General features: G+C 37.3%; 1 protein-coding gene across 17 annotated transcripts in view; it reads left to right on the forward strand.

Moving 5' to 3' along the window:
• Positions 1–22732, forward strand: part of PAX2 (paired box 2) — an 80436-nt gene that overhangs the window by 14760 nt on the left and 42944 nt on the right. For 8 of the 17 annotated variants that reach the window (XM_082268193.1, XM_082268183.1, XM_082268192.1 and 5 more), the window contains exons 4-6: positions 9573–9658; positions 11852–11971; positions 13158–13283. In XM_082268193.1, the coding sequence (XP_082124319.1) occupies positions 9573–9658; positions 11852–11971; positions 13158–13283 (332 nt within the window). The remainder of the gene's footprint in view (positions 1–9572; positions 9659–11851; positions 11972–13157; positions 13284–22732) is intronic. The other 9 variants (XM_082268191.1, XM_082268196.1, XM_082268199.1 and 6 more) reach the window with 2 other exon arrangements.

Here is a 22732-nt window from a genome sequence, read left to right on the forward strand (position 1 = left end):
ATAAATTCCTAATAAATGTTTGGCTGGGTGCCTATTGGTTGTCCACTACACCCATGAATTGCAGTTTTATTTACTATGATGACTCTGAGAAGGCATTGCTGAAAAAATGGTGCTATACATAAAATATTTGTATTTGATATGTCAGATCAGGGCTAGGGAAAATAGGCCGGGGGCTTAATTTTCATTGATTTTTGGTTTATCCTGTACATTGGTCATGCAAGCTACAATGTTGTTTTGCCTTTGAGATGAATAACCCTGAACATACATGCAAAGATCCTCCATTCACCTACTAAAACTTAACATAAATGAAATAAAATGATCAAAATATTAGTGTACAAGTCCTTGAATACCTTAATGTATTCTGAGTTATCATTAAATTACTATACGGTTTTACATTTCCCTCACTGTTTTTGGCTTAGTTCATGCCCACCTCCTATGAGTACGAAGATGAAGGTTTGCAGGACTGGCAAAAATTGACTCCATTTAGTTAAGCCAATGGTCAGACATGAGAGCACAATGCAACTATTTATATCTATTTTTTTATTACAGATTTCTATATAGTGCTGACATATTACGCAGCACCTTACATATATTGTACATTTACATCAGTCCCTGCCCTTAAGGAGCTTAGAGTATATGGCCCCTACCCCACATTCATACAAATACTATGGACAATTTAGACAGTTAACAACCCTACCAGCATGTCTTTGCTTAGTGGGAGAAAACCGGAGTACCCAGAGGAAATCTACATAGGCAAAGGGGGAACATGCAAACTATTGCCCATTTTTACAAAAAATTCATGTATGAACAAGAATGCTCATATTTATTGAGTGTGCATTTCTAAAGGAGTCCATACACATAAGTATCATCATCCAGTCTGCATCTATGGAAGACCATTAAATGTTAAAAAAAAATCTTAACTGATCTGTTGGTCTAATGGCTAACATATTGGATGTCACTACTATCATTCTTTAATGCTATAAATATTTGTTGAATGACATTAGTGTGAGAGCTGGGGAAGTAAGCAGAAACATGGCTATTAGCGCATATGAATGCACAATCTGAAGCATAGTATAGCAATCTATGATAGACTTAATGCAACAAACCGACCTGAACATAACATTCTATTGACTTGGGGACACATTCACCTCAGGATGTCACAAGTGACATCGGTACTTAGTGCATCTCACAGTACAACTCATATTGACAGTACTAGTGATTTTAGTAGCTTCAGCCTTCGCTTTCCATTATTATTTAGAGATGGCCTTTATGTTGTGGGCACTGAACCTCTAGTAATAGGGCAAGAACACGATAAACATCTGTTGATGTGTTTGATCTAAACGGCTTTGTGCGCTTGGTTTCAGAATAATCAACAGAAAAAGCAGGAGACACACACAGAAAAAAACACAGACACGTCTTTTTTTCTCATAAGAGATCAGCTGTTATTAAAATTGACAAACAGAGAGCAAGGTGGTGTGTGTGTGTGAGTACGTGTGCAGAGGAATCCCCCTTTATCTGGCAAATGTTTTTGCGCTTATCCATTATAGAGAGAAACCAAGGCCACTCATACTGGGTGTTCAGTGAGTATTGATTTGGTCTGCCAGCAATTTTAATATTTCTTCAGGGACTTTCTAGCAACAGCAGTTAATTCACCCTCCCAAATTGCTTATTCAATAGAACGAACATGACTCCTGAATAAAGTCCCTGAATTTATGTGAATGCCACAAGGCAAACGGTCAATCAATTCTTATGGAGCCAAGTTAAAAATATAAATAAAATATTGTCATTTGTTTTTTTTTTTTACCTAGCTTAAATAGAGGAGGGGGGAGAGAAGCTCACTTCTTTTGAACACCTTTGATGCTTACAATTAGATAAAGCGGTACGCTGTTGTTATATATGTGTCCTTGTTACAATGATGAGACCTTGCGCTCTTCCTTCAAACTGGAAGTATGTTTCCACTTCTCCTTACTTAGTGCTCACATAATAAGCCCTGTCTTTACTGATATCTTTTATATTGGTTCTGAAGACCTAAACCAGGTTGCCAGTGAAAAAGAGAGAGGCCACCAGAAGACTGTAGAAACCATTGTAAACTCCATTGATGAGAACACCTTATTGGAAAGTTCTCAATAATGGTTTCTGCTCTTCTGGTTACAACATTTGTTTTCCATTCTTATACCACAGTTTTGGGACAACATATAATAAAGGTAGAGATACAGCTACATAAAACAGTATATGCTGACTCTCTAACCTAAAGTAGATCTTGAAGAACAACGTGTTGTAAAGCAGAGTGAAACAAATGAACAATGTACAAATTCAATTTTTAAATTTATGATGCCATTGTCATCTGAAAGAGCCGAGTAGTTTTGGCACCTTAGATTTTCAATTCCATAGCAAAAAGTTGCACACAGCTGAGTGATGTCATCACTGCTCTGTGTTTGGAAACCTTTGAGAGTTTTCAATATGGCCAAGCCTATAATACATTTTGTACCACACTCTAGCTAAAATGCTGAACGTTCAAGCTTTTTTGTTAGTGACAAAACCTACTTAAGCTGCCTAAGGAAGAAATCTCTGTGCTTGGATTTTATTGATAACTGCCATGTGCCCACAGTGCCTTACATGCTGTATTCAGTTCAGAAAACCAAAAATACAAATAATAAAATCTTAACATGTTCAAGGTAGAATGTTGAAGTTTGTGTAGTTTTTTTTTTCCAGAATTTTAACAATCCCTTTGTGCTCACAACTTAATCTTATTTTCATCGGAGGATTTAGATATTCAAAAAGGATAGATTAAATGTACTAGCGAGTAGCGACTTTAAATGTTATTGTAAAAGTATTTGTGCAGTTATTTTATCAAATTAAATGTTTATTGTATATAATGTTTTATGCTTACATTTTTAACGTGGCTGTTGTGTATGAATATAAAAATGGATTTGATGACCCACAGAAAACCTAGGAATCTTTTGATTGCGTAAAGTGAAAAAAAAAAAAAATTAGTTACTTATGCACATAACCTTTCCTCTAGTTTTCATAAAAGAATCTTAGGTATTAGCATCAATTTTCAAAGCTTTACTTTACAAACAGCTCTGTACCCAGAATTAACATTTTCTCAATTAACATATACAGCTCATTTTAAAATATAGCATAACTACCGATGACATCACAAAAGAAGACTTGGCCGTCATAGGCGGTTACTCCCTGTTTTCCTAATTACCTACTGAGCATGTACTCCGAGGTATGAGGAAATCTTTGTATATTTTAGTTTACAGGTCAATCAACCATAACACACAAATCCATACGAAAACAGACTTCATTAGTTCAGGTGCTTGACTCACTGAATTTCTTGTTTACATGGAATGTATAATAGGGTATTTCCACAGACAAATAAGGAAGCCAAAAAGTATTTTTAATACTGAAACTGAATTAACAAAAACCTTGGGAAAATCAGCTAAATTAACATATAATATTAGACATAAAATTTTCATTTAAATTGGATAATTATTAGGCAAATCCTAAAACTCTTTACATAATAAGTAAATGTAAAACATTTAAACAATAGTTTTCTGAATTAACCCTTTCATTGTTGTCATGACAAGTTTTTTGAGCTATTCGATAACAAAATATAGAGCTAACCTAATAAGTGACAGAATCACTCAAACACAAAACAGTACACTGTGGTTCAGGAATACGAATACAATTGTCCAATGCAAGTTGTGCTTACCTCCTTTCCTAAAGTACTGTAAAAAAAAAAAAAACTGGTTGGTATAGACAATTTCACTGTTTTACTGTCACTAAATGAGCCCATTTATTAAATGTTCAACCTTTTGAGTTGTGGCTGACTCTGAAATCAATGTGAGCTGCAGTGCCACACAAGATTTAATGAAACCTTCTATTGCAATCAGATCAGCTCAGTTAGGCCTGCTAAAATATAAATGCCATATACATTGGATTAAACAGTCACATGCAAAATAGATATCAGGAGAAAAGATTTAATTAAAATAAAAAAAAATATATAAATATATTTAGATGTTTATGTGCGTCTGTCAAAGTGTTGGAATTCTCTAAAAATTTGAAGATTTATGGATCTCAAGCCAGAATCAATAATAAGATGAATAGAAGTATCCCCAAGCACTGATATAGCTGGCCACTATCTCTTGTTCTGCTGCTGGGATCCTTTACCCTCTGAGGTATATGGTTCCATCAGACATTTAACCTTTACTATAGTGTCATCAGGCTAAGAGGAGTCTAATAGTGACACAGGACTTCTGCTCAGCTCTCTGACAGTATTGCTTTACTGTCAAAAATAATTTATATTTTCTATTTAAATGTCTTTGCCTGCACCCTATCCCCAACCTCTGGCTTCACAGTTCTGGTAAAATCAATGAGGACAGGCTATGGCACTTCAGGGCACCTTAAGGAAAAAGATTAAAGACCATAGCACAAGAATGAAGAAAGATGACACTGAACATGAAAGATGGCCACATTACCCAATATTTTAATGTTTCTAATTTATTTCCCAAATTTTAACATGCATATAACACAGGCACAGGTCAGTGACACCAATGTTTAGGGTGGTAGCCTAAATTTTTTTTATGACAATTATCTTCATAAAATGTAAATATTTGGCCTACATATTGTTGCTAGCAAATGGCTTCTCTTTAAAGAAAAACAATTGTTTGCTATGCAGGCAGTATAGGTGTTGAATGTGTTGAATGTATGATCATCATTATCATTTAAGCTGAAATGTACTTCCAGCATCTAGACCTCTCTTCTAGCCTAGTCATGATCAGATGATTTTCTTTGCTAGACAAGTGAGGACATTTTTCAAAGATGACCTTACATACAAAATATCCATACATTCAAAGCTTTCATGCCACCCAAATCTATTTACTAGGATATGTACTGAGAGGAGCTTTCCGCATAGTTCCTGACACAGTAATCTGACTATCAATTAACCTTAACTTTTGCCCTTTACATTCATATATTGGCAGCATGAATACACACACCTAGCACTTATGTAACACACAGATACTGAAGTCCAGACACCATTAATGGAGGCAAGGTTTAAAAGCAAAGAAGGGGCCTGTGTTGTGTGATATGCCAAATGCACCTAGATAGATGTCAGGGACAACTGCAGGCATGCCAGTTACATAAGTGCGCACAGGGCCTTACAAATACATAAAGAAAAAACGCAGACGTGGTGCTAAACTGTTATTTGAAATTTTTGTCAGTTACCCCCTTTTTAATTAGAACATTTTTTTACAGTGAAAAAAAGGGGTATTGGATATTGGTTTAAAGTCTGTGCACTGCCCTGAGAAGATAGTTTATTTCAAATTGTAACACAAAACAAAAAAACTAATTTCTACTTACTGAGGAGTCTAAAGCCACATAATTAATTTTACTTTAGAATAAGAACTATAAAATGGGGGGAATTCAGTAAGTCTGCGTCTCCACTTCCCAAAAACGACTTATTATACATTCTAAGCAACTCAATTCAATGTACTAAAGGCAAACAGGTTTGTTCACTTTGCTAGGGAATTTACATCAGATCTTAGTGAATGAAATGAAGCTCTACTGTCTTCCATCATCCAATCAAGTTTTTTTTCGCATATGATTGGGCATTCTTTGCAATATGAATTTGCCTCAGACCTAAGTGAATGTGTTGAAGTTTCACTTTGCAAGTAATACCCAGTAAAGTGCAAGGAAAGTTAAAAAAACAGCATTTTTCCTTACATGTGATTGCATGATGGAAGCCAGCAGATCTTCACCTCAATAACTAAGCTCCATGGCAAATTCCTTTGAAAACTTCCCTGGCAAAGTGAACAGCCTTTTCGCCTTTAGTAAATCAACCTTACTGTCTAAAGCCTCCTACACACTGCAAGTGCACTGCTGACAGCTCAGGTCGTAACCATTGTACTAACAATCCGATATTAATATAGCGATCTCCCCTCAATCACTAAGCTCCAGGGCTAACTCCCTTGAAAACCGTAACTTCCCTGGCAAAGTGAACAGCCTATTTGCACTTAGTAAATCCACCTCACTGTCTAAAGCCTCCTACACACTGCAAGTGCACTGCTGACTGCTCAGGTTGTAACCGCTGTATTAACAATCCAATGTTAGTATAGCGATCTCCCCTGCATGTGCTATTGTATTCCGACAAGAGGACGGCCCCCCACCAGAACACTCCGGTCAGTCTCAGCCCAAGGGAGGTGGTCGGCAGACCTTTTTCGGTCTTGACCCTTTGACAGAAGCCTGCCGAATGGCTGGCTTCTGTTGGACCGGCTGCCGTACTAATGCCGCCTGACCTTTGGTCCATGTGCACTAAGCTTAAGCAAAGAACGTACTAACCCCAATTTGACAACTATTCAGTATTCAATGCATATATTAGGACAGGTACCTCTATATCTTTATGTTGGAATTGAATATACTGTACCTAGGTGATACTTGAATTGTGATTGAAGGTTGATTTAAGCTGGCTTGCTCCAAAAATGTGGTATTTATAATAGTGGGAATACACAAGGACAGTATATGTTTTTGTGGTCAATAGTTTTGAGTTGCAGGTGGATATTTATTTAAGGACTAGAGTACATAAAGGGATTATATAAATTGATATCAGTTGATATCAGTTGCATTGTTTAATTAACCAGATGTACATTATTGTGACAGAAACTAAGATGTTAAAACTTGGTGTGTACATTGTAAGAACAGCTAAGCAAATGATAAGTAGAGTTTATGGAGCACTGTGTTAAAGCTCTACCACAGCTATTTAGGTGTGTATGTTTGTGTGTTTGTGTCAATGCAAGTCACCGATCATTAACTAAACAATGGTATTACATCAAAGGAATACATTGAGGAAACACTGAGAAAACTACGCACACAACTAAATTGTATGCTGGACCAATATAGAGCTGAAATACTATGGAGAGGTTTCACACACTAAATATACATGTAAAAAAAGGTGAGGACTATACAATAAACCAAAGTGAAATCAAAACATTGTAGATAAAACTTTAAAAACTTAACATAGTAGGGATTAGTTCAAGTTGCTCAAAAGGGTCATATGAAATAAAGCCTACCATACAATACCACTGTGCATGAAAACCCTCAAATAAAAACTCAAAGGTGCTGGGTAGAATATTGTTGGCAAAACAGTGACTGCAACCAATCAAATGCAGGTATTCAAGAGCTGCAGATGCATGCTGTCTGAATATAACAGCAGGCAGGAAAGATTTCTCCATTATTGTTGTTTAGCATGGATGGAGGAATCTATTTGATTTCTATTAGCCTGGCATGAGTATGCTATTTGTGTTTTCCTAGCTTAAGGCTTAAAACCTTGCAGTGGGTTTCACCTTACCTATTACATGTGGTATTTTAAAGACATTTTCTACTTGAAACTCTGAATGGAGTTCACTAAATGTAATCCTTCTGGTTTACATAAAAGCAAGAACAATGAGACATGGGGTTGATTTAATAAAAGATCAGACTGTTCTCAGTGAATATTCACTGAGCTTAGTAAGTAAGGTAAGTGCAGGTTCACACTAGCTCGATGCCAGACATTGCATGTGATTTGCATCGCATTGCTGTGGAGATCACATGCGATGTCTGTGCGATGTAAATTCAGCCATACAGATCGTATGGCTGAATTTGCATCACATTCGGACCAAAATGGTGCAGGACCCTTATTTTGGTCCGCACCAGAACTGGATCGCAACGGTGTTCACACCTATGCTATCCGATTCCTGCACCATTTGACAGTTTGCATTGCGATATCTGAGCTGATATGCGGATGTCATTGACTTTCTATTGACACCCACAGCGGTTCACATAGGGCAGTGTAAATTGCCTGCGAGACCTATGCAATGCAGGAACCAGCACTGGAATCACGCTGGTTCTTGCATCGCACTAATGTGGACTGGCACTTAAACTGCATTAATTTCATCTAGCTGATTATGAGTTAACAAAAGTCTTGTTTTTTTTTCCATTTCCCTGTCATATTGTTGGGTGTTAAAGGTAAACACAGGTTAGTTACTAACATTCAGTTTACATACAAATATGTAAGTGAATATACACTTTGCTAAATGAAAAGTCTCTACCTCTTTATAAAATCAATCCTATTATTTTGCAGAGGCCATTGGCCTCAGTCTCATATGTCTCTGATATCATGGATTATCTATTCATGAAAATTAGTTATCTGTGTACCTTACTATGTTTGGGAGGACTGCCTCAATCCATCAGAACAAAGGCAACTGTGTTATTACTAATGAAGGGAGATTGGAAAGTGAGGACCTATCTACATTTTACACTAAGTTCACACTTCCGCGTTTGCGGAGATTGCATGTAATTCGGAGCGCACTGCTCCTAATTACATATGATCTGATGTGCGGATGCGAGTTCAGCCATACACTTTGTATGGCTGAATTCGCACTGTATCCGCACCAAACACGCACATGAGGCTTTTTTTGAGCCGCAGTAGAATCGGATCGCACAGTGGTTCACACTTGTGCGTTTGGATTCTGTGCATACTTGCAGATCGCACTGCGATATGCGATCGCAACTGGGGGTATTGTTAACTTTTAATAGACACCCTCTGCGTATCGCATATGGCAGTGTGAACTGGCAGATGTGCGGATGTGATGCAGGAACACGCTGCATATTCGCAGCATTCCCGCATCGCAGAAGTGTGAACCGGCACTAAGGGGGTCTGATGCAGGGATGTTTTGTTTTCTTCATATTTAATTACATTGTATATTGCTTATAGTAGCAAAATAATGTAACTTTCTAGCCTCTAGCAAGTTAGTATTTTTGTGTGCAAAGTTGGAAGCAGCATGCATTCCCATAATTTTAAGAGTTCATAATCTGAACATTTGTCAGGTTGATACTGTTATTATTATTATTCTTATATAGGATTTATATAGCGCTGACAGTTTACACAGCACTTTACAACTTGAGGGTAGATAGTACAAGTACAATACACTTTAATACAGTAGGAATCAGAGGGCCCTGCTTATTAGAGCTTACAATCTAAAATATCACTGATATAACAAGTAGAAACATTTATTATGAATGAATGATATGACATTGCTGGCTTTACCTTTGATAAAACAAGAAGATACTCTATTCATTTTATTAAAAAGAAAATCTTTTGCATTTTGGGTTTTCATAATGATTATCAATTAGCCATGTTTTTCACACATGTAGGCTTCTATATATTATACAGACTGTTAACAAAGCACAAGTTGACTTAATTTTCACAGCTTGTTTTACAGCTTCATTGTCTACAAAAGCCTGTTATGGCTTAATAAGAAGTAGCAACGTGAATCTGCTTGCACTGTAATCATGTCCCAAGTCATTAGTAATATTTTAAAGACCAACACTTGTCACCGGTATTCATTTTCAAACAATTTGTGCGTGAAAATCTGTTGTGTAATAATCTATTCAAAATCTTTTGGCGAGTGCAAGAGTTACGCATTCATAGGCAGGTTTTTGAGTTGTGTAGGGCAAGTCATGTATGGTGTGTTTTTACATTTCCTGGAAGAGGGCATAATAAAATCTTGCTTGTTCACCTTCTCTTCTAGAATTATCCGAACAAAAGTACAGCAGCCATTTCACCCGACACCAGATGGATCTGGAACGCCAGTAAGCGCACCAGGGCACACTATCGGTAATTCAGTCACCATATCTCACTCATTTCTATCATCACACTTTTTATATTAAAATTTGGATTATGTACACTTTCTAGAAGGCAAAAACTAAATACATAAAATTGGCAAACTTTTTGAAATACACTTACTGTATAAGATATATTGTTTCTTAATATATTACATACCACATCTGATAATATTTGGAAAAATACCTTGCTCCAATTGTTTTTGTCAACTTTTTATTTTACAAAAATAATGCACAGCATACAAAAATGGTACGGAAAAAATAGACATTCTTTCTCTAATTTTTCTTTTTTTCCCAATGCAAGGTAAAAACAAATACATACATACATAGTTGATTGGTTGCCATGGAGAATAGTACCTTTTTTTAACCAAATGTCTACCAGATGGTAGATCCTGTTCAGTTGCCCCATATATTCTAAGAATTTATACCAATTATTTGGTCAAAAAAAGACTTGCTGTTTATCCAGCATAATTTGGTAGAATTCTATTCCAAGCTTCTTCCAATGCTACATTTTTTTCTTTGAGGTTCCTACTAACACTTTACTACCTAAATTTGAATTCTTCTATCCCGTTATTTCCTAGGGAGTTGCAAAAATTGTGAGTTTTGAAGTATGACTGGTAAAAAGATAGAAAAAAAGGTTACGGTTAACCTACCACTGAACAACCATTGATTATTATAAATGTGTTATAGAAGCTGACTTGTAGATTGATGTTTTGTTAGCTAGATCTGAAAATTGTGTTGTAGTTTCTATGAGCTATGTAAGAGCTAAGATAATCCCACTCAAAACAATTATATGGTTTTAGCTCAAGGGATACCACATGCTTTGCATCTTTTGTTAGATGATATAACCGCAAAATACAATATTGCATAGACAATTACAATAGAATGTTCTACTATCAAAATAACAGTAAATACTAATATAAGCTAATATACAGTGCTATGTTATTGTTATGTAATGATTAGCAATATTCAAATCTATGTCTTCAAAAATTGAATTATGTAATTTATACTTCTGACAATAAGTAAGGGCCCAACACTGGATAGATAGATAGATAGATAGATAGATAGATAGATAGATAGATAGATAGATAGATAGACAGACAGACAGACAGACAGACAGACAGACAGACAGACAGACAGATAGATAGATAGATAGATAGATAGATAGATAGATAGATAGATAGATAGATAGATAGATAGATAGATAGTCTGTTATACTCTCCATATGTATTTTATACTCTCCAATGTTGGTCTTATTTAAAGCTTTTGTGAAAGCAAAATAATATAATTAAAAAAAAACCTTTTGCAGTGGATATCTGCAATACATGCACATTTCCCATTTCTAAAACCTCCAAAGGACCTGCAAGTGCAAAAAAATATCTATTGATCTGTCAGAAATACACTCGGTTTTAAACTCTATTGTGGGCTGAAAACACACAGCATTTTTGTAAACTGAGTTTTGCCAGCCTTGCCCAGCTAAACTACTCAACCACTCCCAGATCTCTACACCATAAATGCCATTTATTCTGTAATCCAAGATAACACAGAAAATCTGCAGAGGTCACAGGACAGCTCTGAATTTCTGACATGATCAACAGGTTTTTTGCCCTCGTGAAAAATATTTAACAAAATACTTCCACTGGTATAATAAACAGATCAAAGGGAACAAATAAGAAAAGAACATTTTTAGGGTTTATGTACACTTTAGTATGTTAGAGCAATGATCATGGATGATTTGCAAAGTGCAACAACCAAATCAAATGGATTTTAGTTTACTAAAGTTGTCTATTTTACGAATGTACTTTAATGTTGAAAAGTCCTACTTTTATTTGTTTCATAAATGCATTTAAACAATTAAATTGAATACATACTTGTACTATCTATATATATTCTAGTAAAAGCAAACATGTTTTTTTTTTTGTAATGAGCCACTAGACAATGAGCCCATTTTGCAGTAACCTGGGTGTTCCTGGTATCAGTGGCACAATGTCAGCCACATAGTAAACGCAGGCTGATGTCCTATGATGGTTGCCTCCTCTGAGTAGGCATTACATCTACACTTTAGAATGGTTTTAGTAACTCCTATAGGGGTTTCACAGAAGATTTTTCCTTACATTTTGATTCATAAGGAGGAATCCACAGTAGATATCTCCTCACAAGCTTACATGTCCTTTCTCATTTTGTTCAGTTCCCAGTACAGCATCTCCACCTGTGTCCAGCGCCTCCAATGATCCCGTAGGCTCTTATTCCATAAATGGGATCCTGGGTATACCTCGTTCAAATGGTGAAAAAAGGAAACGCGATGAAGGTAGGGAAAAAGAGAGATCTTTATTCTGTATCTCTTACAAATAGGGTCTAATTTCAAGCCCATGCATACCAGCTGCTCTAATAACAAACAGATCAGTTGTAGCCTTTATACACTGCCCTTCTGCTCCTAAAGCACAGCCAGTTATGCTAGAGACAGCACTGTTACCACCACACATTTATAATTATATATATATACTTTTCAATATTAAAACAGAATCAGAGTTATTTTGTAAATCAAACCCTATTTGACAATAACAGTAATTGCAGTATATAGAATAGTAATGTTCAATGTGTTTTTAAAACGCATCTAGAGACCAGCCTGGCAGATGGCCATAGATCACAGAACATTGTAGATGTTTAACCTTAAATTCTTAACTTTTTATTTGTTTGTTTGCAAAGACAGTCAACTTTTTGCATGCCAATGTAGTCCTGGTGATTTTTCTGGAAGTTATGTAGATTGTGCATAGTGTAAATAAGTGGTAAATGTTATTTTATTGATCATATTTCATTCACTTGAGGTCATTTATAAGAAGCCAACAGCTTCTGATATATATATATATATATATATATATATATATATATATATATATTTATTTATTTATATCTTTTTTAATACTCCCGTGAACATTAAGGCACCTCTTGGTTAAAACTCTTAAAATGGAATCTCATATTAGAACATACAAAGTACTGTGCTAATTGATCAAGTCCATACTAGCTACCTTTTCAAACTAATTTTCTGCATACCTATATTGCCTTTATATTAGCCTTAATATACAAAAGTACTTACTTAAATTTAAGAGTTTTCTGAGGATGCTTTTTTTTACTAAGCTGCTCTTGACCATTATAAATGACCTCCGTTCAGAAGTCATCTACAAACCAGTATGCTGTTTTAACTGATTTTAAGAGGCATTGGTGCTTTTATGCAATATGTTGTTGGATATTTATGCTTTTTGCACTATTGTTTTACTGACCAATTCAAAATGTTACAATATGCAAGTTGCAGTTTGCTCAGGCTATATGAATAGAAGTAAGAAGAAAGGTGAACTAGAGAAAGAAAGAAAATAGGGGAGGGAGTGTGACATGATACAGAAAAAGAACCTCCTGAAAGTCATCATAAATGATGTAATGAGCCGGCAGAAGTTGTATCCATAACTAAAGATATATGTTTTTCATTATGCATTGTGTAGGTAATTTGGATGTTACAGCTCTAAGCGAAAGATTGGGTTTTTTTCTGCACACAGGCAATATGGATACAAGCCATCGTGCACACATGTTGCACAGGGACAGACTTGGAATACTAAAAAGCAGCCAAGGTACATTAAGTACACCAGCCCATTTATTTTGTACATTACTACATTTTGACAAGTCCAGTACTGAAGTTCTGTTTCAGTTCTGTTGTGGGTCTATGGTCTATAACTCTTAAAAAAATGTTTAAATATGAGATTTTTCTAAGGTCAAGTAGTCCACAGGAGCTTTCACCAGCTCACAGATTTACAGATTTACTGGTCCTTCTCACAAATGCCAGACTGCTAATCTGGTAGTAGTGCTAAGTTAATTGATTTACCGGGTTAAGCTTTGTCCCTGATAAAATAACAATTGAAGACCTGGGAACTGATGAACTTTGAATAGTAGGCCATTGGGTTTGTGTCTGAGGCTTGTTACAATTGGACAAAATCAGCGGGTGTGTCAGATTTGGCCTATTGGAGTTCCACTTGTTTTTATGTTAACAAAAGTTTGATCATATGAAAAGTAAGGCTTTCTGCAGATCCAGTGCTCAAAACTTCTTCTAGTGTTCTCTTCCTACTGTTCCTATTGCAGTGGATTTGAACGACTCCATCACATGACTTAGACCAGTCTTTTTCAACCAGGGTGCCTTCAGGTGTCTTCAGGGGTGCCTTGGCAAAATTCCCCAGAAATGTCCCAAAAACTGTATACAAGCCAGTGGGTGGATCAAGCCTGCCTATTAGTTACACAAAGCCACAGGTTTTCATTGTGCACCATGACAGCCTTCCAGCCGCCAGTGTCCTAACAACCAATGATGTCATCGGTTGATAAGGAGTACATTGGGCACCTGCCCCTCTCCTTCAGCACCAGGGTCACATTAGCTGAGTGAGGGAGAGAAGCAAGGAAGAAGAGACACATTGGAATACTAATCAGTACCAGTGTGCTAAGATGTATTTGCTTTGGAAGCTTAATTTACCACTAATGTTGAGTGTCCTGTGCATGTGGATGTTGCTACATTATGCAAAACTATTAGTTTAGTTTTTTACATTTTAGAATGGGGTGCCTCGAGATTGTGTGCAATTTTAAAGGGTGCCTTGACTAAAAAAAAGGTTGAGAAACACTGACTTAGACAACCTGTGCCTGCAATGAGGAGAGGTAATGGTTGGGTGATTTTCATCTAAAGTTAGTTTAATTTAAAACCCTAGTTCAGTTAAGGTTATCATTTGGCTGTGACAAAGAGGCCATGAAAAGATAAGGCACTGTTGAACCACTTAAATGAATAGGTTAAAACTACACATGGAATTACATACTTACGTTGAAATTACTTTAACATGGTAAAATACGTAATCTTAGGTTTCCTCATATGTCACAGAAGCTTTGTTTGCTCCCAATATGTTTCAGGATCTGCTCCAGTCTACAGTCCTAGCGTACAGTACACTAGAATATTACTGCAAAAGTCTATCCTTAATCTCCATCACTGGCTAGCAGTCACAAACATTACTTATGTGCACTAAGTATTATATTCACAATGGCTGCCCCATAGCGCAGCCTATCTTCAATGGTCTGCAGATGAACACCATCTGTGTGGATATGGTGCAGGGGTTAAACATCTTTGGTGCAGTATATAAAACATGAAATCCAAGCCAGAACTAAACAAAGTGAGGGCGATAGTTTGTTTATTTATTTTCCGTCAGGACTCCAAGCAAAAATGTATAAATCTCTGTGAATATAGATGCATTGTCGGTAGTACAAATGCTGTTTGGCCATCCTATATAAGGTGAGAAGTCCTCCTCTACTCTGTCATCTTTGTTGCTGCTTTCATTACACAGTTGCAGCGGCACGGATGATTAAGAAGAGTGGAGATAATTATGTGTCAGGATGATGTAGCCAAACTCTCTGGTTGGGTGAAGGCAGTAGAGTGATTCACAGCACCAGCTATATGCGAGAAACAGAGGTCTGAACGCTTCTATTCTCCCTTGTTTATTGAAAGAGTTAAGGGAAATCAGCCAAGTAATTCTCCTTTGTACATTTTCCCAGATTCCACTGTTAAACAGAAACAAGCACAGGGAGATATCTTAAATAAACGGCATTTAATCACATTCTAGAGGGAAATGATTATTCGACAGTGACCGGGTTAAAATGAGAATTTGGTGGCATGCTCTGGCTGGGCCGTGTAACAAATTTATTATTATTTTCATGATGTTTCGGGTTTTATGCCTTATTCTTGGATTTACAACCAGCTTGGTATATTGTTGGAGTTATTATAACTGACTGAAGCAGCATCATTTCAGGCAATTTTTTTCCTCTTTATAGATTTGTTAGATTTTTGCTGTGTTGACAGGTTACAAAGAGCCGGGCTATGAGGTTTTATTTTTACATTCTGGTTTTCAATTTTTATAGTGCGCCTAAAATTATATACTGCCTTTGTGCAACATATTCAGTAAGTTTAACCCCCTAGACATCTCTGGAGTCTTCTTAGTTCCACTAGAGATAAATAAGCATAGTTTATAATGCAGTTGCAGTCAACTGGAACTGATGCTTCAGATTTGGACAACAGGCTTTTTCAGAGCTTTTCAAATACTGTAGGCCTGTTAAAGATATGGTAATTAGTTGTACTGGCTTACAGTATTTAAAGAGCACCTATCATGCAACACTAAAGATCTCCTGTTATGGGGAAGTTCCAGCCTAGGTTGCCAGTCCTATCTATTGGTGGCTCTGTCATGTGCTATAAACTCCCTCCCCTAACAGTCCTCTTTCAGTAACGAGACCATGATTCCATTCAGGTTTACATTCACTTAGTGGACTGAGATCTTACTAAGGGGATAAAATGTTTATAAAATAGTAATTAATTTTGCAGATATAATATCCAGTACCAGTAAAAACCCAGAGCTGTGAGATGTAGAATATTCCTACATGCTACTGCACAGAGGGATCAAAGGAAACCAGAAATCTCTTTTAATTCAACATCTTAAATAAAACCTGGCATTAATTGTACAGTACATCATGCAGTTTTGTTTATATCTGGGAGGCCCAGTACAGAGAAACACGGAAAGATGACTGCATTTGTATCTGGTCATTTTATTTAATGGTCCAGTTCAAAGGTTTGCATTTACATACAATACACTGTGAAAATGTAATTCTAAAGTGTGTCTGGGTGCACTCTGTATACAAGTGAAGTGTAGTGACAGGTGACCTCCAAGGATACCTTTTCATCACACTGAAACCACTCTATAAATACTGTAAGTCTTTTTGTTCCTCATGTGTGAACAGGCTTCAAAACTGACTCTCTTCTCAGCTGTGTATAAAACACCATAGCAAGCTATACCATAAATGGCCTAAGACCATTCAGGCCACAAGGAGAGAGCTGCATGCTGGGAAGAAGAAATAAAAGTCTGTTATAATGTTGTTTTTATATTTAGACCTCTTTAAAATGAACTAATGAAGACAAAAATATGGGAGCTGCCATTGCTAAATTACATTTTAAAGGTGCAGATTCTGGCTGTCACCCTGATATTGTTTTCCAGATCTGGAAAAAGCATGTTAACACAGTCATTATTGGCCACCTGCTTATTCAAGATAAGAGCCCTGGGTTGTGCACCTTTAAAAAACAAGCCAGCAATAGAAAATGTTCAGGTTTTTATACCCACAGCTTCAAGAGGCAAATTAACATTGTCTGTAAAACTACCCCCTTCCTGACCCCTTGATATTCATCCCTCCAACTGTACCACATTGCCTCTGACTCTAGTTAAGTCAGCACAAAAATACACACTACTTCCTGGAATTGGGGAGCATGTGACCATCATCCAGTGTCAGTCAACAGATCTAGCGGCCAATTGTTGGGTCCAAGCTTTGTCACATGACACAGGGGTGACATTCCTTAGGTTGCGATAGAGAAAGGATAATGGAGGGATCACAGGAAAAGTAAATATCTGTGGGTCATGGGGTTGAGGGGGGATTTTTACAGACTCTATCATTCTGTCCTAAGTTGACAAACCATCAGTGCCTCTTTAAGCTTTGATTACATTAAAGCACTTTATTTTTATGCTGCTTCTAAAATCTCACGTATAAAGGCTCCATAATGCACTTGTGACATTTTTTCTGTGGGAAATATACTTCCCAATACATTTTGTTCATTGGCATTGTGCTCTAATAGCAATGGCTATACTTTAAGGTGTCTGGCTACATCAGGCACTTCTTTCCTTGCAATGTTGTTGTATGTCTCCCTGGCACACTTTTGCCACATCTGGCATAAACACTTCATCCCATTGGATTTGAAAAAAAAATCTGTTCTTTTTGTCTCCTCTGGCCTTAAACACAATTTGTAGCTCACTGATGTTCTTGTCAGTGTTCCTCTAGTCTGCCTCTTTCACCTCCATGCTCCCCCCTTATCATACCTTTGGAAATATTAAAATCAGCATGTCTCTTTGTTAAAACCTTCTCATGGGGACCGTATACTAAAAGATACACTGAATAGTGTCTTAGAAATAATATGAATGAACAGTAAACATACAATGAGGACATTGATTTCTGTGAATATTATTGATAGGTCTCCTTAGATCAAAACACTTTTTGGATGCATACCTTAGAACGGTAGTACTTAACTGGCAGCCCCCCATTGTCACCTTGCTGGTTCTCTCCTTGCCACACTGCAGCAAGTCTGCACCATACATATTGCTGGGTTTTACTTCTAGTAAACCTGGAGCCTCCTTTGAGAAATAGGAGCCTCATTTGAGAGCCCCAAATTTAAAATTGGATGTAAATACTGTGATTTACCCATACATTACCCTTCAATACTAATTTGCTTCTACATGTTTGCTCTCAAGCTATCCGCAGCAGTATGTCCTCTTTAACTGTGCTTGGCAAGCATTAAGCCTCCGTTTCCACTGCCGCGGCTACGAAGATGTGCTACTTCTAGCACGACTTCGTAGCGAAAGTAAACTGCGGCTTTCAGTACAACTTGTCCCTCATTATAGAGGGAAGTCGCACTGAAGCCGGCTAAAAAGTAGTGCACGATCTACTTTTGAAGTTGCCGCAACTTAAGTTGCGGCAGTGGAAACGGGCCGAATTGAAATCAATGGCCTTTGACTTGCTGTGCGACTTGACATATGTCAAGTCGCACAGCAAGTCGCGCTAGTGGAAACCGGCACTTAATATCAATGTAATGTAATATTTACTGACTAAAAAGAATTACATTTTCTTATCTTGTTGTATTTTTCTGAACATACAGAAATGACATACAAAACATTCATTTCAAAAGTAGAGGATGGGCGTAGACTTCAAATATACAGCCCTGCTTGTGATTTTCAGGCCATTTTTGAAAGTCTAGAGCTCAATAATGGGTACCTCAGTAATCATGGTTCTGGTGATCACATTTGGGGCATTTTTCACTTATTGGAAAGCCCCTCTGTAAGTGGGCCTAACACTTACTGTTACTTCGTTCAGCAGATAGGATCACAGCATTGCATGTGTGCTGCTCATACCTGCAGACAAGGATCACAGCAGGTCCCAGCACTCAAGCAGCTGATTCAAGGATCAGCAGATATCTTCTTTTCCATTTCTTAGAGAGATTTCTGACTTTCTACCTCCCACCCCAATAAAATAGCTACCTTTTAAGGTTTGAAGGGAATATTCAAAACATACAATAATGCTCAGTTAAGACAGCTGGCAGACACAAGTAGATTCAATTGGTTTAGAGTAGCTACTAAATGTAACATGGTTCGCTAAAGATAAAGCCTTTCTAGGGGCATTTAGAAATATCTAAAATACCCCCTTTCACCCATTGACAGCCAGTCACAAAACTTGATTGACTTAACTCTTTTAAAAAATGAGCTTTGTGATGGAAAGTTTCACCCCTTGAAACTATATCTCAATCTCAAATATTCTTTGTTCTTATCCTAAGTTCACTGGTGTGTTGTATCTTGAATTCTTTACTGAGATCCCATTACTGCCTGTGTACATGTGTATAGCTAATCATCTATAGTTTTTATTAATTGTGATGTAAGAAATAGAGACAAGAAGAAATGAAAAGTACTGACATAAAAAATTGCACTCATGTATTATTAATAAAGGAAGAGCATGTACCTGTCAGTTGCAGATAAACCACAAGTATATAGCAAGTGAGTATGATAAGTAATTATTATATGTAATCAAAAGCACAGAGTCATAATGTTCCAGGAAGACTCATTCACACAGTTGATGAATAAGCCCAGGCAGGCCAAGATGACCTTGTGAGCCACAGGCCTCTCTCTATATTTTTTTTTAAACTATTAAGTAGAATGTCAAAAATACACGCCTTTGCCAAGCCTGTGTGAATAGTGTGAACCTCCTCAGTACAGAGCTGGTTAATTATAACCGCCTAGTTGAATCATTAAACTGATTTTAAAAGCAAATATGCACTGTCAGCCATTTTGCTGACTACAATGATAGCAAGAGCTGCGATTGATGATATCTCCTTGTTCTAGCGCCTTCTTCGAGAACCTCCCAAATCAGAACAGTGAGATTCATTTGAAAACCTGTGAAATGGAAATAGAAGTTCTGAACCCCCAGTGTTAGGGAAAAAAAGAACAATTATTTACACACAATTTAGCACACACTCTCATATGTCTAAATGTTTATCCCTCAGTATTTATGTCTGTGACACTTGCAGCAGCTGTCTGTCCCTCTGGCATTCTCACTGTCCGTCTGTCTCCCTGGCACTGGCACAATCCTTCTCCCTATGCCACCCTTTTGTCTTTACGGTCTTACAGAAATGCTTCTTCTTACCGAGCAGCCCATTTAACTCTTTCTTAGCTGTGCGGTACACATTGACCTGATATTCTACAGGCTCATTGCTTTTGGCTTGTTTGCCACCCTGGCAACATTATTCAGGTTTGATGATGTTGCCGGCCATTGGCTGCATCAAACACATTTTATCCATGTGTGGGTATAAAGCATGGCATATAGTCCATCTCTTGTGTCTTATGGAGGGTTTGGGGTGGGGGGTAGAAAAAAGTGTGGTATCTTGTCACTGCTTCTATGGCAGGCCAGCTAGAGTGTCATGTTAGGTGACATTTGAATTTACAATTCCGCTGAGAAAAGCTATTAATTCACAAATTAACATTTCCTTCTCTCTCCGTCTTACCCTCTCTCACTTTCTCTCTCATTCTTCCCCTGTATCTCTCATGGATGTGCAAGCAATTGAAAGACAAAGGAAATCGCCTTAAGGAACTGGCTTTACTGCTAGTCTGTCTGTGCTGAGATTGCTACTACAGCTTCTAGATATATAAACCAATTACCTGAACAGCTATGTGCATGGCAGCCTGCTATTACCTCCCTGTGTAGGCTCGGGAACCAGTGGCAGATAATAATATGCTGTATCTAGTTAATATGAACCAGTATCACCCCATCTTCCTACCCACAATTACAGTTCAGTAATATATACTGTATATATATATATTATGGTAAAAATATGGCTCTCAGTTTTAGCTGTTGCTGGTCTAATGGAGGTGTTTTATGATAGTTTGTGATTTTTAGAGTACCCATGCTTTTTTGCTGAGAGTTGTGTAATACTAACCATACACAAGACCCAAACAGCATATGTGATATGAAATATACAACAGATAAAATGGCAGTTGGATTGGCTCAGTTGGAAATGTTCTTCAAATTCTGAGTTGCTCTCCAATATGATTGAGTTGGCATTGTTGTTTATGGCCTACTTCTTGGTCTTAAGAATGTGCACATGTATATTTCCAGTGTTTCGGTAGTGATCATCTCTCATCTAGGATGTGATGCCAGTATGGTGGGATGTGGAGATGATCAAAATACTTGTCGTAAGCATACCAGCTGCTTCAAAGCCAATGACACCAAGTAATGTAATAACCAATCCAATTATTGTTACTCATACAAAATAGTACCTAGATCATTCTAGGTTACACAACAACTCTCTTGTAGCTACAAACTTTGCAATAAGGATGGCTGTTGAGACTATTAAATGAGTATTACACTGAGTTTCTGGTATAGTGCTTTTCTAAGCCTTCAAAACAGCAATATTAAACCTGGCAATGCAGCGTGCATCAGATACTTGATTAACACTTGATAAAACTTTAATGGTCTAGATGCAACTTTTCAGAAGCTTTGTAAACAGAGCCCATGGGATCTGCGAGTTTCCCTTGGCCTTGTCAAGGCCTAGTCATTAGACTGGAGTCTCACTTACCAAAAGGAAATCTGTCCGTTCCCAGGATCGCTGGCATCACAGACGTATCACTCATCAAAGCCCAAAATTATTATCCCTCCCCTGCAAGGCTTAATTATTTGGGCTCACAGTGTCCTTAGCAACTTGTGCAGTACATTCACCAAAGAGAAAGCACTTCTGGCCTCTAACTTTAATAAAGTACAGGAAATTATTGTTTTTTCTTGCAGTCTTTTTCTCCTGTTTGTTGTTGCTTACAGGAAGGGACACACCGTGAGACAGAAAGAGCTGTATTGTCTTATTACTACTGGTAATAAAAACTCACCTGCTATTTAGATGAGGGAAGAAGGGGGGCAGGGAGACCCTCCCACATTCCTGAATATGCTGTTGAAGTTTAGAGATCCCCTGACTTAGGTGAGTTATCTTCCCATCCCACACACTGTAAGAGATGGATAAAAATCACCAAAGGAATCAGCAGGCGGTGCCAGTAACTCAAACCGCCCTGACCGTTCGGTGAACCTAATCCTGGTGACCTTGACAGCACTGGAAGGCGGCCTCAGAAATCCCAACCTTTTCAGAGATGTAGACTGACTGTGGCTCGTGTTCCCTCTTGAAGAGAACGCTACAGGAGACTCTAAACCTGTCTGTAGTTTTCCATTCTTGTGTATTAACTGCTTCTCGTATCAATACACCTGTATTTAGGAGTCTATCATTTATCTGACACATATATCAAACTAAGAAAGCCCAGGGAAACAGTTTCTTCTAAAAGACACTTGACCAAATGCAATCAAATAATTAAAAAGTGACAACACATACAATTTCCTAGCAATATCATAATAGGATGACAAATCAGGACAGTTTTACATCAGGTCAATTCATATTTGTGCAAAAAAGAGACAGTATATAGTTTAAAAATCAATACAATATTGTGAGGTGCAAGAAGGTGGCTGGGTTGAAACATTTCACATACATGTTACAAAAAAGAAAAACTTATGAGAATGTCAAATATGCACATGCATAGTGGCAGCTATATCAGGATCTCACCATAGTGAGTTAAAATAAAATAATTTGGATAGTGGAAAAGTGTAAAACAGCATTCCTTTCTGACATACATTGCAGGAAAGAGATTTACAAGGGGCTGATTATGAAGTTGGAGTATTAAAGATAAGGGCTTCATCTCTGTGTGTGTTCAGAGATGACAGCAGACAGAAGCAATGGTCTTATGACTGAAAAACAGGTTTGCTCCTCTTCCACTGGAGGTCAGATTTGACCTTAGATGATTAATCAAACACCTCCCTCATAAATCCTTTCAGAAGAGCTTTCAAATTCTTCATGTGCTGAGATTTGATTTAAACATTTGTTAAAGTATAT

This window comes from Pelophylax lessonae (assembly GCF_965119305.1).
Source record: "Pelophylax lessonae genome assembly, chromosome: 9".
NCBI lineage: Eukaryota > Metazoa > Chordata > Amphibia > Anura > Ranidae > Pelophylax > Pelophylax lessonae.